Source organism: Chenopodium album, chromosome 18, assembly GCF_948465745.1.
Source record: "Chenopodium album chromosome 18, dcCheAlbu1.1, whole genome shotgun sequence".
NCBI classification, from domain to species: Eukaryota; Viridiplantae; Streptophyta; class Magnoliopsida; order Caryophyllales; family Amaranthaceae; genus Chenopodium; species Chenopodium album.
The window spans coordinates 47,100,800-47,115,939 of NC_137851.1; the positions used below are offsets into that span (position 1 = coordinate 47,100,800).

Sequence of the window (15,140 nt, forward strand, 5' to 3'; positions counted from 1 at the left end):
ATTTTTTTAGTTAATAGGCCAAATAATTCTTATGTTATAAATTTTTTTATTTAAAATTGAAGGAGAATGGAATGTAATTGCTTGACCTTTCCTTTACCAAAAGTCAGAGTATATACTGCGTACAAGAGTCAGTTAGGCCTAGGATTAAGCCTTTAATTTAGGAGCTAAACTACAGCTAAATATCCTATAATTATGCACAAGATAATTACATGACTAATTAAGGATATACAATAAAATCAAAATATATTATCATATATTCTAGCACACCCCCGCAGTCGAAACGGGAGCATCACGAACGCTGAGATTGGCCCTAAAATCTTCAAATAGAACACGAGGTAATCCCTTTGTAAAAATATCTGCAATCTGATAACGAGAGGGAATATGGAGGACTCGTACCTCGCCTTTTGCGACTTTTTCCCTGACAAAATGAATGTCCATCTCAATATGTTTGGTACGTTGATGTTGTATCGGATTTCCTGATAAATAAATGGCACTCACATTATCACAATAAACTAGGGTAGCTTTATGAATAGGGTAATGGAGCTCGAGTAATAAATTTCGGATCCAACATGAATAGAAAACAACATTGGCAACTCCTTGATACTCGGCCTCAGCACTGGATTTCGATAAAGTTGGTTGTCTTTTAGACGACCAACTAATAAAATTATCACCAAGATAAACACAGTAGCCGAAAGTAGAACGTCTAGTATCCGGGCATCCTCCCCAATCAGCATCAGTATAAGAAATAAGCTTACTCAGAGAGGATTTATATAAGTAAAGACCACAAGACAGAGTACCCTGTAAATACCGTATAATACGCTTGAGAGCATTCATATGCTCGGTTCTTGGATCATGCATATGAAGACAAACCTGTTGCACTGCATAAGATATGTCTGGTCTGGTAAAAGTAAGATACTATAAAGCACCAGCCAAACTGCGGTATTTAGAGGGATCCTTACAAGTACAACCAGCCGAAGCACTGAGTTCAGGCTTGGTGTCAACAGGAGTAGCACAAGGGCTGCAATTAGCCATACCAGCCCGTTCTATGATGTCTGTGGCATATTGTGATTGAGACAAAAACATACCATTAGCATCGCGGGATACAGCAATCCCTAAGAAGAAACTGAGAGGACCTAAGTCCTTCATAGCAAACTCACCACTCAGAAGAGTCATGAACTGCTTTCTTAACCTGTTAGAAGAGGCTGTAAGGATAATATCATCAACATGCTATAAGATATATGCCACATCTGAGCCCTGTCTGTAAATGAACAATGAGTTATCAGATTTACTGTGAGAAAATCCAATAGTGGCTACAAAATCTGCAAAACGCTAATACCAGGCCCTGGGAGCTTGTTTGAGGCCATAGAGATATTTCTTTAGTAAACACACATGATCAGAATGAGTCTTATCACGAAACCCCATAGGCTAATGCATGTAGACGGTCTCATTGAGATAACCATGTAAGAAAGCATTTTTGACATCTAACTGATGAATAGGCCAAGATTTAGAGATAGCAATGCTAAGGACAGTACGAATGGTAGCCGGTTTGACAATCGGGCTAAAAGTCTCATGACAATCAACACCCTGTTGTTGAGTTTTGCCATCACCTACAAGATGGGCTTTGTGCCTCTCAAAAGAACCATCAGATTTCTTTTTATGACGAAAAATCCACATAGATCTAATAACATTCACATCTGGTGGTGAGGTACCAATTCCCATGTTTTATTTTCAATTAGAGCATTAAATTAATCTAACATTGCCGATTTCCAATTAGGGTCACGAATAGCACTAACCGGGTCCTTGGGTAAGGGAGATATGTTAGTGGTAGTCATGGCAGCAAGGTTGGAAAAATATTTGGAGTTGGGTTTGTAGATTCCATGTTGAGCTCTAGTGGTCATGGGATGTGAGTGAGAGTGGGAGTTGGCTGATCTGTAGTGGTCTAATTAGCCGGCCCAGTTCGGTTGGGTGAGGTAGGTTGTGAACTGGGCTGCTCTTTGGTTCCTTGGAGATGGATAGTGCTAGGTGATGAGAAAGAAGGGCTTGACTGTAGCCCAGCCGAAAAGAGAGGAAAGTAAGGTGGGCTGGGTGGCGGCCCAGCAATATGAGGGGAAGAAGGTGGTAGGCCAGTTGGTTCTACTTGGGGATTGGGCTGCTCCAAATTAGGTGGGGGGTATGGGTGTGATGGATATGATGGTGAAATTGATTTTCATCAAGGAAATTGTAATCATCAAGACGAGGAGTATGAATTTTTGAAAAAGGGAATTCATGTTCAACGAATTTAACGTGACAACATACAATAATCTTGCCATTAGACATATCATAACATTTTGATCCTCTATGACTTGGAGCGGGACCAAGATAGACACAAGGAGTGGACCTTTGTTGCAATTTGTGAATAGAAGTGGACGGGAATAGAGGGAAACATAGACAACCAAAAACACGTAATTTCGAGTATATGGGATCACATTGTTATAGAATTTGAGTTGGTGACTTAAATCCTAAAATTTTGGTTGGAAGAATGTTTAGAAGATAAGTGGCCATTTCTAGAGCATGATGCCAAAATGAGAGAGGTAAAGAAGCATGAGCAAGTAAGGTCCGTATTATATTGTTTATTAGTTTTATGGGACGTTCTGCTTTTCCATTTTGAGGTGAGGTATGAGGACAGGAGAGGCGAAATAGCATACCATGGTGATAAAAAAACTCTTTAAAAGTGCCATTGATATATTCTGTGCCATTGTCACATTGAAAGGTCTTAATATTACAGTTAAATTGTGTACTTATGAGGGAGTGAAAAGATTTAAATAAGTGTTTAACTTGGGATTTTTTAAAAATACGGAAAGTCCACAAAAATTTACTGTAATCATCAAGAAAAAGCACATAATAACAATGGCCGGAAGTACTTACAATAGGTGAAGTCCAAAGATCACTATGAATAATATCAAAAGAAAAAACAGTGTTTGACATAGAATCATAAAAAGGAAACTTAGAAAGCTTTCCTAGAGGACAAGATGAACAAAAAGTTTTACAAGCCTTATTACAATCAATTAATTTATTACTACTGAGAGATCGAAGAACTGCATCACTGGGATGTCCTAAGCGCTTATGCCAAAGATTGGAAGAAATAGCAGTAAATGCTGAATTATTGATTGGAGGATTGGCTTGAGTTTTTGAGAAGATAGGATAGAGGTCATCGACACTGTCACATCTCATTAGTTTGACTCCCGTCTGTAACATATTGTGCAAGTGAAAAGGTGGGTGGGATAATGGAAAAGTTGTACTACCGTGACCGATAATTGGAATTAAATGACCACTACCCACAACAATGTTATGATTTTTATTGCTCGAATTAAAATAAGAATTAAAAATACCTTGATCCGAAGTCATATGAGATGTGGCTCCGGTGTCCATGTAGAAATTTCCGTCGGGTTGAGTGTAGGATGATGAAAGAGCATTCATGGCCGCCTCGATGTCCGTTGGAGAGTAACTGCCAGAAAGAGCTATGGCACTATAAGCCTGGGGTCGTGAGCCCAAGATGTCAGGCCTAGTTGGATGGAGCCTAGAGGACTGAGCTGCTGCTGGTCTAGGAGCCCAGGAGGAGGCCGGATATGGGCATGGAGGAGGAGTGGGCCACTGACCAACCCAAGGTACATAAAGAGCCCAAGATTGTTGTTGCCAATTAAATGGCACATGTGGGCCATTAAGAGGTGGTTGCTGTTGGGCCCTAAGAGGAGAGTTTTGGGAATTTCGGCCCTTCCTAGAAGCTTTAGAGGAATTTGATTTTTTTTGTTTTCCTCCTTTAGAATTAGAAGATGAGGTACGGGATGGAGAAGAAGAAGCAGAGCTGCTACCCGCACCGGTGGTGGTCACGAGTGCGGCTTGGTTCCGGTGGCCGAACCCACCCTCCTTTGCTAAACGATTTTTAATCGTAAGTTCAGCAAGTTTAAGCCGAGAACGACAGCTTTCAAATGAAGGCAAAGGCTCTTGGTTATGAATGATGTCCACCGTACCGACATAGGCTTCAGGTAAGCCGGCGGTGAGTTTGAGAACCAACCTACTGTCCGAAATAGGAGCATCAACGTCAGCAAGTCGGTCAGCAAGGGACTTAATATGATTACAGTAAGAATCAATTGAGGTAAAATTCTCAAAGTCGAGATCGGCGAGTTCCTCCTCAAGATGGGTTACACGAGAAGCTTTGTTATCTTGAAACAGGGATTCAAGACGAGCCCAAGCCCCTTAAGCGGTGTCGTCTTTGAGAAGAATGGCATTAAGGAGATTGGTGGATATGTTACCATAAATCCAATTCAAAACAGCAGCATCAAGACGTTTCCACAGAGCCGGGTCCGCGGCCTTGGTGGCTTGATAAGAAGCAATCTCCGTTGCCTCCGTAGGAGGAATAATGTGATGATGTAAATTATGGACCCTAACAAGGACCTTGAATAAGGTAGCCCAAGAGTGATACATGCCCTGGTCATCTAATGTCATGGGAATAAGAGATTTGACATTTGTGATGGTGAGAGCGAGATGATATTTGGATGAGTCGGAAGACATTATGAGCAGCGGAAGAGAAGAGATAGGTGGGCGTTTGTTAGGGAGGAGAAGCCAAGGTCGAAACCTTGCTCTAATACCATGAAGGAGAATGGAATGTAATTGCTTGACCTTTCCTTTACCAAAAGTCAGAGTATATACTGCATACAAGAGTCAGTTAGGCCTAGGATTAAGCCTTTAATTTAGGAGCTAAACTACAGCTAAATATCCTATAATTATGCACAAGATAAATACATGACTAATTAAGGATATACAATGAGAAGGTATTGAGTGTGGACGGACACACGAACTGTTTGGTGCCGGAGGCTTGGCTGATATATTTTACTTGTTGACTGATATGTTTCATGTGTTGACTGATATGTTTAATTTGTAGGCTGATCGATATGGTTTTTGTGTTGGCTAATATATTCCTTTTGTTGGCTGATATCAGACATCATTTGGCTTGTATGTTTCTTTAGTTGGCTAATATATGTATTTTGTTGGCTGATATGTATATATTTTAATTGTTAGCTTATATGTTTCATTTTGTTAGCTGATATGTTTATTTTGTAGGCTTACCTATTGCTTTTGTTTGCTGATTTCATCCTTTTGTTGGCTGATATGCTTCATTTGTTGGCTGATATGTTCCTGTTGTTGACTTATTTGTACCTTTTGTTTGCTGATTTCATTCTTTTGTGGACCAATATGCTTCATTTGTTGGATGATATGTTTCGTCTCTTGGCTGATAAATACCTTTTGTTGCCTGATATTTTACTCTTGTTGACTGATATACTACTCTTGTTGGCCGATAGGTTTCTTGTGTTGACTGATATGTGTAAACACCCAAATGTGTCTCCCAAAAACCAAACCCAGTGATGAATACCTTTCACATCATTTGATTATCGAACGAAGTGAAAGTGTGAAAAGTCTAGTGATGTGGTTGTTTTTATTAAAATATCTCTCTTTCTGTTTTTGAAAACATTTTTCTTCTTACTCTATTTATGAAAAATGTCCAATCCAGTTTTGTTTGGTCCATGATAAGGGTCCAATAATGGTGTAGTTGGATGGGGTTTGAAAAGACCTTTCCAACGATATATTATAAGCCCAATACCGATGAATAATGAGGAAGTTATGGCCAAAATACTAAACTGGGCCAAAACCGGATTTTACCTACGACCCAATGATCATGTGGAGGGTCCTATTCCTAAACTAAATAGGATTTATTAGAAGCTTCTATGAGTTTCTAACAGATCTTAATTATCCTTTTTAAAAAGATAAAATCAAAGAGTTCGAAATTGAATAAAACTTTCCTTTTTAAAGTCCTAATTCTATTCGAATTTAAAGACAGTCAGATATTATTTTTGTGCCTCATAATCTTTATCCAAACCTTATATGGTTGGATAGATCTTAAAATTATCTTTCCAATGATATTATAATATTAATTCCGAGCTATAACGAAAAAGATATGAAAGGAATACGAAACTCAATTCAAACCTGACACCCTTCCACTATTTCGGCCATATCATTTTATCTACAAAATATTTTAATCTGATTTAAATTGGGTTAGAAATTAGACTTCAAGAGCTTTCCAACGACATATTATATGACTTATTTGGACTTCTGCATCAAAAGATATGATAAAAACAAAATCCGCAAAAAAACTGTCCCAGCGCCAAACGATAGGTCTGTCACCTGGCGCTGCTAGTGTTGTCTGGCACTGACTCCTGTCGTTGGCGACAGGACGTATTTTATTTCAAATATGAATTGCTTTGATCTCGTGGTATATATTTTTCCTATAAATAGGGGTCGTATCTCCCCGTTTTTCATAATTCATAACCATCATCCCTCTCTATTCTCTCTCTAAAAAAGCTAGAAGCTCCTTCTCTCTCTATTCTTTTTCTAAACCTCCCCTCTTACAAAATTCCACATACATTAGTTCTAGACACACCTAGCCAAGTTCGAAATTGCATTCGCCCTAGACGTGAAAGGTTTATAATTTCTTAGGATTTGGTCCCAAATCCCTATTTCAATTATTTAATTTAATTGTTTGATTTATTATTTTCCTTGAAGTTACTAACGTGTGTATTTTGTTATTAGAAAGAGGTACGAGGCATCGAAGTAAGTACATAAATTGTTTTATAGATCTTTTGATATAGAAATCATGCTTTGATTGTTTTAATTCCTAGTATCATGTTAGGATGTCTTTATGATTCCTAGTATCATGTTTAGGGTTAACTAATATTTCTAATATCATGTATGATGCTTCCTATTTCTTCTATTATGTTAGTGTCATGCTAGGGCTAAGTGATCTTTAATGTTTAGTGACATGCTAGGTTTTGTTATTATTCTTGTTAGTATCATGCCTAGGATCTTGCTAATATTATGCTTTAATGAGATTGAGAATATTATTATGATTATGATTGTTATTATGTTGCTTGATATTATATTTATTATTATTGTTATTTCTTTATCACGCCTTTTATGCATGCTAGGGCTAACTGATCACGCTTTATAAGATAATTAATAATCTTGTTCAGGCTAATATGATTATAATTCAAGTGATCTCCAATAAAAGTTTTGTTTGTGAATTAAATTCAACCGACATAGATTAAACAGGCTTAGGGTTAACCTATTGATTGCATGTTAGTCAGAAAGCGCACATGAATATGAGAAGGATAAAGTAGAGGCCTATTTTAGGGCAAGTTCAATCTCTTTTTGGTTGGATTTGTACCTTCATCCCCGAATTTCCAGTCATGGTTCTAGACCTATTGGAGTTAACGATCTCCTGGATCGTTAAGGGGTGTAACCTTCACCCTGTGAACGGTTTACAAGTTCCTAAAACTTGTTGGCGACTCTTTTACTCTAGCTTCCTTCTCTTTGGACGCCACCATACTTAAGTGTATGATCACAGTGGGGCTCAAGTGTGGGATGGTTGAAATATTCCCTACAGTTTTTTGGCAACTCCGCTGGGGAGGATTTCTATTTTAATTCCTAAAATTTATTTTGGCAATAATTTAGAATGAGTGGATGAGACTCGAAAAGTTCTAAGTATTCATATGCGTAATTTCGATTAACATTATTGGCATATGCATAAAAAGGTCAGCACTGGAAAGACCATCCGTAATGCGTCAAAAACATAGGATTTTTACACGTAGGAAATTAGGGAAACATCTTTCACAACTAAAGTTGAAATAACGCTGCGAAAACCATGGAAAATTCAAGAACAGAAAGCTGCCGATGCATGTAGGAATCAGCGCTGAGAAAACAGAGTCAGCGCCGAGCAATGGCTCTATCGCCTGGCGACAGTACTTATCGTCTGGCGACGGAGGCATCGTCTGGCGCCGAATTCTTCCAATACCGAGCCAGAAATCTACCTTCTTATTACGACTGGTTTTCTAGTACTGTTTGCTCGGTTTTACTTCCTGATTGAGTTTTTTCCTTTTTTCTGAAACCCATATGTGCTCTACATTTGGCCATAACCCTCTGGGGATTCACGCTCCATCTACCTAATCGAATGCTCCTGGCAACGACGGGTACATCCGAGTTTGTGAATTCACCAAACCATGGAAGCGAGTTTAACTCGCGGGGTCCCATCCACTCGCGCCAACCCTTCCAAAGGTTAGCCTTCCGCGCGGTGCATCCGGACACATAACCATGGACCCTCTTTGACTAACCCATATCCTGAACTTTAGAGAACTAGAGCCATGGTTAGGTTGCAAACTCATTGCATCATATTGTGACTATTTGACTACTTGTGCATTATTTGTTTGTGCATAACCTATATGTGTTTCCACTAACCGTTTGTTTGACTTGTGAATGAGTTTAAATGAACTAATTAATGACTAAAGGACTTTTCTTAATTAATTAATTAATTAATTTAATCCAATAAATATGTCTAAAGTCGAGTCATAATTCCTTTGAGTCAACCCGAATTTTTATTCCCGTATACTGCACAAGTGTCACCTTGTTTTGATCATAGCCAGAGTTCTAAGAAGAGTTACGAGCTGTACAACCTATGGATCTGTAGCCCCGTGTTTTAGCTTTCATTTGGAGTTGGTTTTGTTTAATTCGGAGTCATAGATAAAAAGTTATGACTAAAATACTACAGCCTATCCAGTTTAGTGCACATACGTGAAGTCTTAGTTTAGTCTTTGTTTGAGTCTAGTCACATAGTCTAGTCCCACGGTCATACGAGTCTTGAACATATCACCTACACTCACAAGTATTCACACACTTTGTACATACTCTTTTCACACCATGACCATGTCTTAGGTTCCTGCATGAGTCGTCCTTTCCGTCATTTGAGTTGGGGGTCCGTCCTATTCCAGAAATTTCTATAGCTTTCCACATTCTTTCACATCACTTCTCCATACATTAAATGTCTTACACTTTCCTTCTTTCACACTTTCTACATTCATACACCACTTTCATATTACATGCTTCCTTCATACATCATTCACCTCATTACACTCTTTTCCCACCCATGCATGTTGAGTCAAGTTTGAGTCATGTGATTGACAAACGAAAAAAAAGTAATGATGAAACAAATGCACAAGGCAAGCTTCTCACCAAGATTTCATGCTTTCTTCTTCTTTTTTCAAACCCTTCCCCAATAAGTCTAGCATAGGCACCCTTTGTCTACCTTAGATTTATTACATAGATTTTTCCCTTTTTCATTTTAATAAAATGAGCATTTCTTTTCTTGCACATGATCATCGCATTGCATTGCATAAAAAGAAAAAAAATTAATACAAAATAAAAAATAAAAAAAATCCATGTCGAATTAAGCACAAGGTATACTAATGATTTGAGGCACCCCTTGTAGCCATATCATATTACCTTTCACCCTTCAAATATACAATCCTTTCTTAATAAACCACTTTGAGCCTCGTCTAACGACATACCTTTCTTTCTTCAACCCACATCTACCTAACCTTGGGATGGAATGGTGTGCAATTTATGCAATTTTCAAAGAATAAAAGCTTGAGTGATTTTATAAAAATTTCAAAAGAATAAAATAGCAATAAAAGTGTGCAAAAGGGCAAGTGTTCCAATGTCTTTGATATGAATATATCTTTGATAAGAACACGTCTCAGATATCGTCTCTTATTGAGTGCTAGGTACCGTGCCTAAGAAACATGAATGCCAAGTGAGTGATAGACCGCATGATCGGGATTGCCCACACTTATCAAAATAAAAATGATAAAGCAAAAAAAGAGAGAGAGCAAAAATAAAAAAATAAAGAGCTCAAAAGTAAGAAACCTCAAGCATAATAATACAAAGATTCAAAAGCAAGGTTGCACACCTTGGGGGCTTATCTAAGGTCTTGAGCCTTTATCCCCTTCTTCTTCAACCATTAGCCTAACCACGTTACAACCCTCAAAAGACCTCTTTGAGGTATACACACACTTGTGCAAGGTTCGACTAGAGCTAAGTTCGGCCTGATTCCTAACGGATACGTAGGCAACCTCAAATTGGGGTGCGGCCGTAATAAAAATGCATTCATATTTACATTCATACATGATCATATCAAGGGATCTCCAATGCTCATCCCTATCCATTTAGAGCTAGACTTGGGGGCTTGATCCCTACATTATTAACTTACCTAGCCTAAGAGTCACCATCATTTGACTCTTCTTGATAAAATATTCCATACACTTAGCCTTTGCAGTCTAACTTTAGTGTCACTTTCACACACGTCATAGAGACATGACCAAATAATCCACCTCTTAGGAACCTTTTGTCATAAAGTCTTAGCATAACGTTGAAGCATACCTTGTCATATCAGAATCACTCATTATTGCATCATTAAGTATGAAGTACTTAGCCTCCGTGCCTAAGTTACCTAAATACTTTCACTATCGAGTCAACTAGGATAGTCTAGGATGTTACAATCCTTGCACTATGAGATACAACGTGGAAATCTATGAGATACAACGTCGACACCTACACTCCACTAAGCTCATTCAACATGCACCTTCAAAAACTTCACTTCATTTTTTTTTTTTGTCTTTCTTTTTCAGGAGAAAGTCGATACCCTAAACAAAAATGACGAAAATTTTTGTTTTTCTGCGTTTTCGAGTCACACATTGAGTCATGAGTCAATACTTTGCACACACGAGTAATGTACACATTGAGTCATGTCGTGTTATCACATTGATTTTAGTCTATGCACACGAGTCGATTTGAGTACTTCGAGTTACACGTCGAGTCAGGCAATAGCATTAAGTCACACAAATTCAACCTTAAAAACATGAGCAAAGTCCTATAGTCAAAAATATAAATGTAGGTACACTAAGTCCCAGACGGGTGATCTTTACAAAAATTTTGAAGCAAAGGGATGTAAACAAATTAGCAAATCAACTAGAGTCAAATGGTCATATTGATTAATTGAGTTTCTTGGTACGCTAGTTAGCCCCTATAAGCAAATTGACATGATTAGTAGTCAGCTCGATTACAATCGCAATAAGTGATCGACCTGACAAATGATCGTCTCACTTAACTTAAAGCACCTAAGTATTGGCTCATCACAAGCACCGAAGTAATGGTTCATAAAGAAGCACATCACCAAAACGACAATATTTCCAAGAGAGAATTGTCGAGCATTAAATCTTCGACAATTTTTTCAAGATTGGATTGTCATCTCAAACTGGAAATGTTTTCAAGCATGGATTGTCGTGCTCCTTCTCTATTTGGCAAGTTTTTCCAAGTTCGGATTGTCATACATTCATCAAATCCTTGGCAATATTTCCGAGATTGGATTGTCATGCATCAAGTTCCCTATGGAAAAATTTCCCAAAGGATTGTCGTAGATCTCTATTCATCTTAACATTTCTTCAAAAAGGTTCCCCAACGTGGATTGTCATTCATTTTAGTTTAGGCAAATTTTCCAAAAGGGATTGTCGAGTTAACTCTTTTTTGCAAATATTCCAAGACGCGAATTGTCAATTGTGGCAATATTTTCCCAAAAGGATTGTCACAGAGCATTGGCAAATTTCCAAGGTAGATTGCTTTCAAGAGTTATATTCCAAGACGTGGATTGTCGACCGTAGCAAGGTTCTTATGACAGATTGTTACGAAGCATTGGCAACTTTTCCCAAATTTGGATTTTGGCAAAATTTCCGAGATACGGATTGTCGCTTCATCACGGCAACATTTCCTAGGATGGATTGTTACGTGGCATTGACAACTTCCTCTAAATCGGATTGTCATACATCATTCAAGAGTTGTGTTGGCAACTATTCCTAAAGAAAAGAGGATTGTCATCACCCCCAAGGCATCAAAAGCAACAAAATGCGCCGACGTACTGGCACCGCGGTAATTTCAGCAAATATCACAGCAGCAAAGTTCAAGCGAGCTTTGAGGACCAACAAGCGTTGGTCTTTGGTAATTTTCTTTGAAATATTATCACAACAAACAGGAGGTGACTTCAAGCGAGGTTATCTTCGATCGTGTTCCCTAGGATGTGAAAGATGTTCATAAAACAACGGCAAGATGGCGTTCCCTAGATTAAGGAAGATCGTCAAACGAAATAGGTTACTCAAGAGACGTGTGCTCGACGGTGCAAGATATGCGTTTCTTAACTCTTTTATCTGTTTTAACTAACGCTAGGTTGCAGGTATCGGCGTTACAAGAATGATTTAAGATCGCAAAACATTCTGAATCATTCTCCGTCCCTATCGCTACTTTGACTTTCGTTTTCGAAACATGCATTTCTCCAAACTCAGTCAAAGTGGGGGCTTCTGTAGACACCCAAATGTGTCTCCCCAAAACCAAACCCAGTGATGAATACCTTTGACATCATTTGATTATTGAACGATGTGAAAGTGTGAAAAGTCTAGTGATGTGGTTGTTTTTATTAAAATATCTCTATTTTTGTTTTTGAAAACATTTCTTTTCTTACTCTAGTTATGAAAAACGTCCAATCTAGTTTATTTTAGTCCATGAAAAGAGTCTAATAATGGTGTAGTTGTATAGGGCTTGAAAAGACCTTTCTAACGATATATTATAAGCCCAATTCCGATGAATAATGAGGAAGTTATGGCTAAAATACTAAACTGGGCCAAAATCGGATTTTACCTACGACCCAATGATCATGTAGAGGGTCCAAAGGTTTAATCCTATTCCTAAACTAATTAGGATTTATTAGAAGCTTCTATGAGTTTCTAACAGATCTTAATTATCCTTTTTGAAAAGATAAAATCAAAGAGTTCGAAATCGAATAAAACTTTCCTTTTTTAACTCCTAATTCTATTCGAATTTAAAGACAGTCAGATATTATTTTTGTGCCTTATAATCTTATCCAAACCTTAAATGGTTGGATAGAACTTGAAATTATCTTTCCAATGATATATTATAATATTAATTCCGAGCTATAACGAAAAATATATGAAAGGAATACGAAACTCAATCCAAATCTAACACCCTTCCACTATTTTGGCTATATCTTTTTATCTGCACAAGATTTTAATCTGATTTAAATTGGGTTAGAAATTAGACTTCAAGAGCTTTCCAACGACATATTTTATGACTTATTTGGACTTTTGGATCAAAACATATGATAAAAACAAAATCCGCAAAAAAATTATCCCAGCGCCAAACGACAGGTCTGTCGCCTGGCGCTGCTACCTGTCGCCTGGCGCTGCTAGTGTCATCTGGCACTGACTCCTGTCGTTGGCAACAGGAGGTATTTTATTCCGAATATGAATTGCTTTGATCCCGTGCTATTTTTCCTATAAATAGAGGTCGTATCTCCCCGTTTTTCATAATTCACAACCATCATCGCTCTCTATTCTCTCTCTAAAAAAGCTAGAAGCTTTCCTTCTCTCTCTATTCTTTTTCTAAACCTCCCCTCTTACAAAATTCCACATGCATTAGTTCTAGACACGCCTAGACAAGTTCGAAATTGCCTTCACCCTAGACGTGAAAGGTTTATAATTTCTTAGGATTTGGTCCCAAATCCCTATTTCAATTATTTAATTTAATTGTTTGATTTACTATTTTCCTTGAAGTTACTAACGTGTGTATTTTGTTATTAGAAAGAGGTACGAAGCATCGAAGTAAGTACATAAATTGTTTTATTGATCTTTTAATATAGAAATCATGCTTTGATTGTTTTAATTCCTAGTATCATGTTAGGATGTCTTTATGATTCCTAGTATCATGTTTAGGGTTAACTAATATTTCTAATATCATGTATGATGCTTCCTATTTCTTCTATTATGTTAGTGTCATGCTAGGGCTAACTGATCTTTAATGTTTAGTGACATGCTAGGGTTTGTTATTAATCTTGTTAGTATCATGCCTAGGATCTTGCTAATATTATGCTTTAATGAGATTGAGAATATTATTATTGTGATGATTGTTATTATGTTGCTTGATATTATATTTATTATTATTGTTATTGCTTGATCACGCCTTTTATGCATGTTTAAAGGGAATTTGTACTTGTAATCACGCTTAATAAGATAATTAATAATCTTATTTAGGCTAATATGATTATAATTCAAGTGATCGCTAATAATAGTTTTGTTTGTGAATTAAATTTAACCGACATAGATTAAACAGGCTTAGGGTTAACCTATTGATTGCATGTTAGTCAGAAAGCGCACATGAATATGAGAAGGATAAAGTAGAGGCCTATTTTTTGGGTAAGTTCAATCTCTTTTTGCTTGGATTTGTACCTTCATCCCCGAATTTCCAGTCATGGTTCCAGACCTATTGGAGTTAACGATCTCCTGGATTGTTAAGGGGTGTAACCTTCACCCTGTGAACGGTTTACAAGTTCCTAAAGCTTGTTGGCAACTCTTTTACTCTAGCTTCCTTCCCTTTGGACGCCACCATACTTAAGTGTATGATCACAGTGGGGCTCAAGTGTGGGATGCTTGAAATATTCCCTACAATACGTTTTTATTTATATCTCATATGTCTCTAATATTGACTGATATTATACATCCATTAGTTGATATGAGTTGTTTGTTGGCTAATATGAGTTGTTTGTTGGCTAATATGATACTAACTACTAAGGAGTACTATATTTATTTCTTTCTCTCTCCTCTTTTCTCTTTCCTCTTTATTCTTTTCTCTTTGGTTCTCACGCAACATCCCACCCTAGACACAATTAACAAAGCACGCCATAGCAATGATATAATAGCATCACTCACCATAACCTCACTCACCCTAACCTCACGACCCAGACCTCACACCACACCCAACCAGCCACCACCCTAACCTCACACCATCATCCAACCACCCACCGCCCTAACCCACGACCCTAACCTCACGCCACCACCTCTAACATCGCAGGACCTCCAACAGCCACCATCAACCAGAAAATCACAACCACTCGCCGTAGATCACATCACCACCAACCACAAGCCACCATCGCCGCAAATTGCATCACCACCAGCCATCAGCAAGCATAATCGCTTTACCTTGTCTTCGTCGTCATCGTCATCTTCGATTTAATCAAAAAATAAATTATTTTCTTCGATTTAGTTGGTTGATTCAAGGATTATGATGTTATTCTGTGAATGTGAACCCTAAAATCTCAGTTTTCTTTGATAATTGAAATAAATGGTAAAGTTTCAATTGTGTTTGAAGGGGAAATCGACTTG

The 15,140-nt window shown here is 37.7% G+C and overlaps 1 protein-coding gene across 1 annotated transcript in view; it reads right to left on the reverse strand.

Moving 5' to 3' along the window:
- Positions 1-258: 258 nt before the first annotated feature.
- LOC145592247 (uncharacterized) overlaps positions 259-15,140 on the reverse strand; it is a 48,565-nt gene continuing 33,683 nt past the window's right edge. Inside the window, exons 7-12 of the mRNA XM_081648700.1 lie at positions 4,290-4,685; positions 3,369-4,199; positions 2,905-2,996; positions 1,458-1,650; positions 960-1,202; positions 259-878 (exon numbers count right to left, since the gene is read on the reverse strand). Coding sequence (XP_081504826.1) covers positions 259-878; positions 960-1,202; positions 1,458-1,650; positions 2,905-2,996; positions 3,369-4,199; positions 4,290-4,685 — 2,375 coding nt within the window. The remainder of the gene's footprint in view (positions 879-959; positions 1,203-1,457; positions 1,651-2,904; positions 2,997-3,368; positions 4,200-4,289; positions 4,686-15,140) is intronic.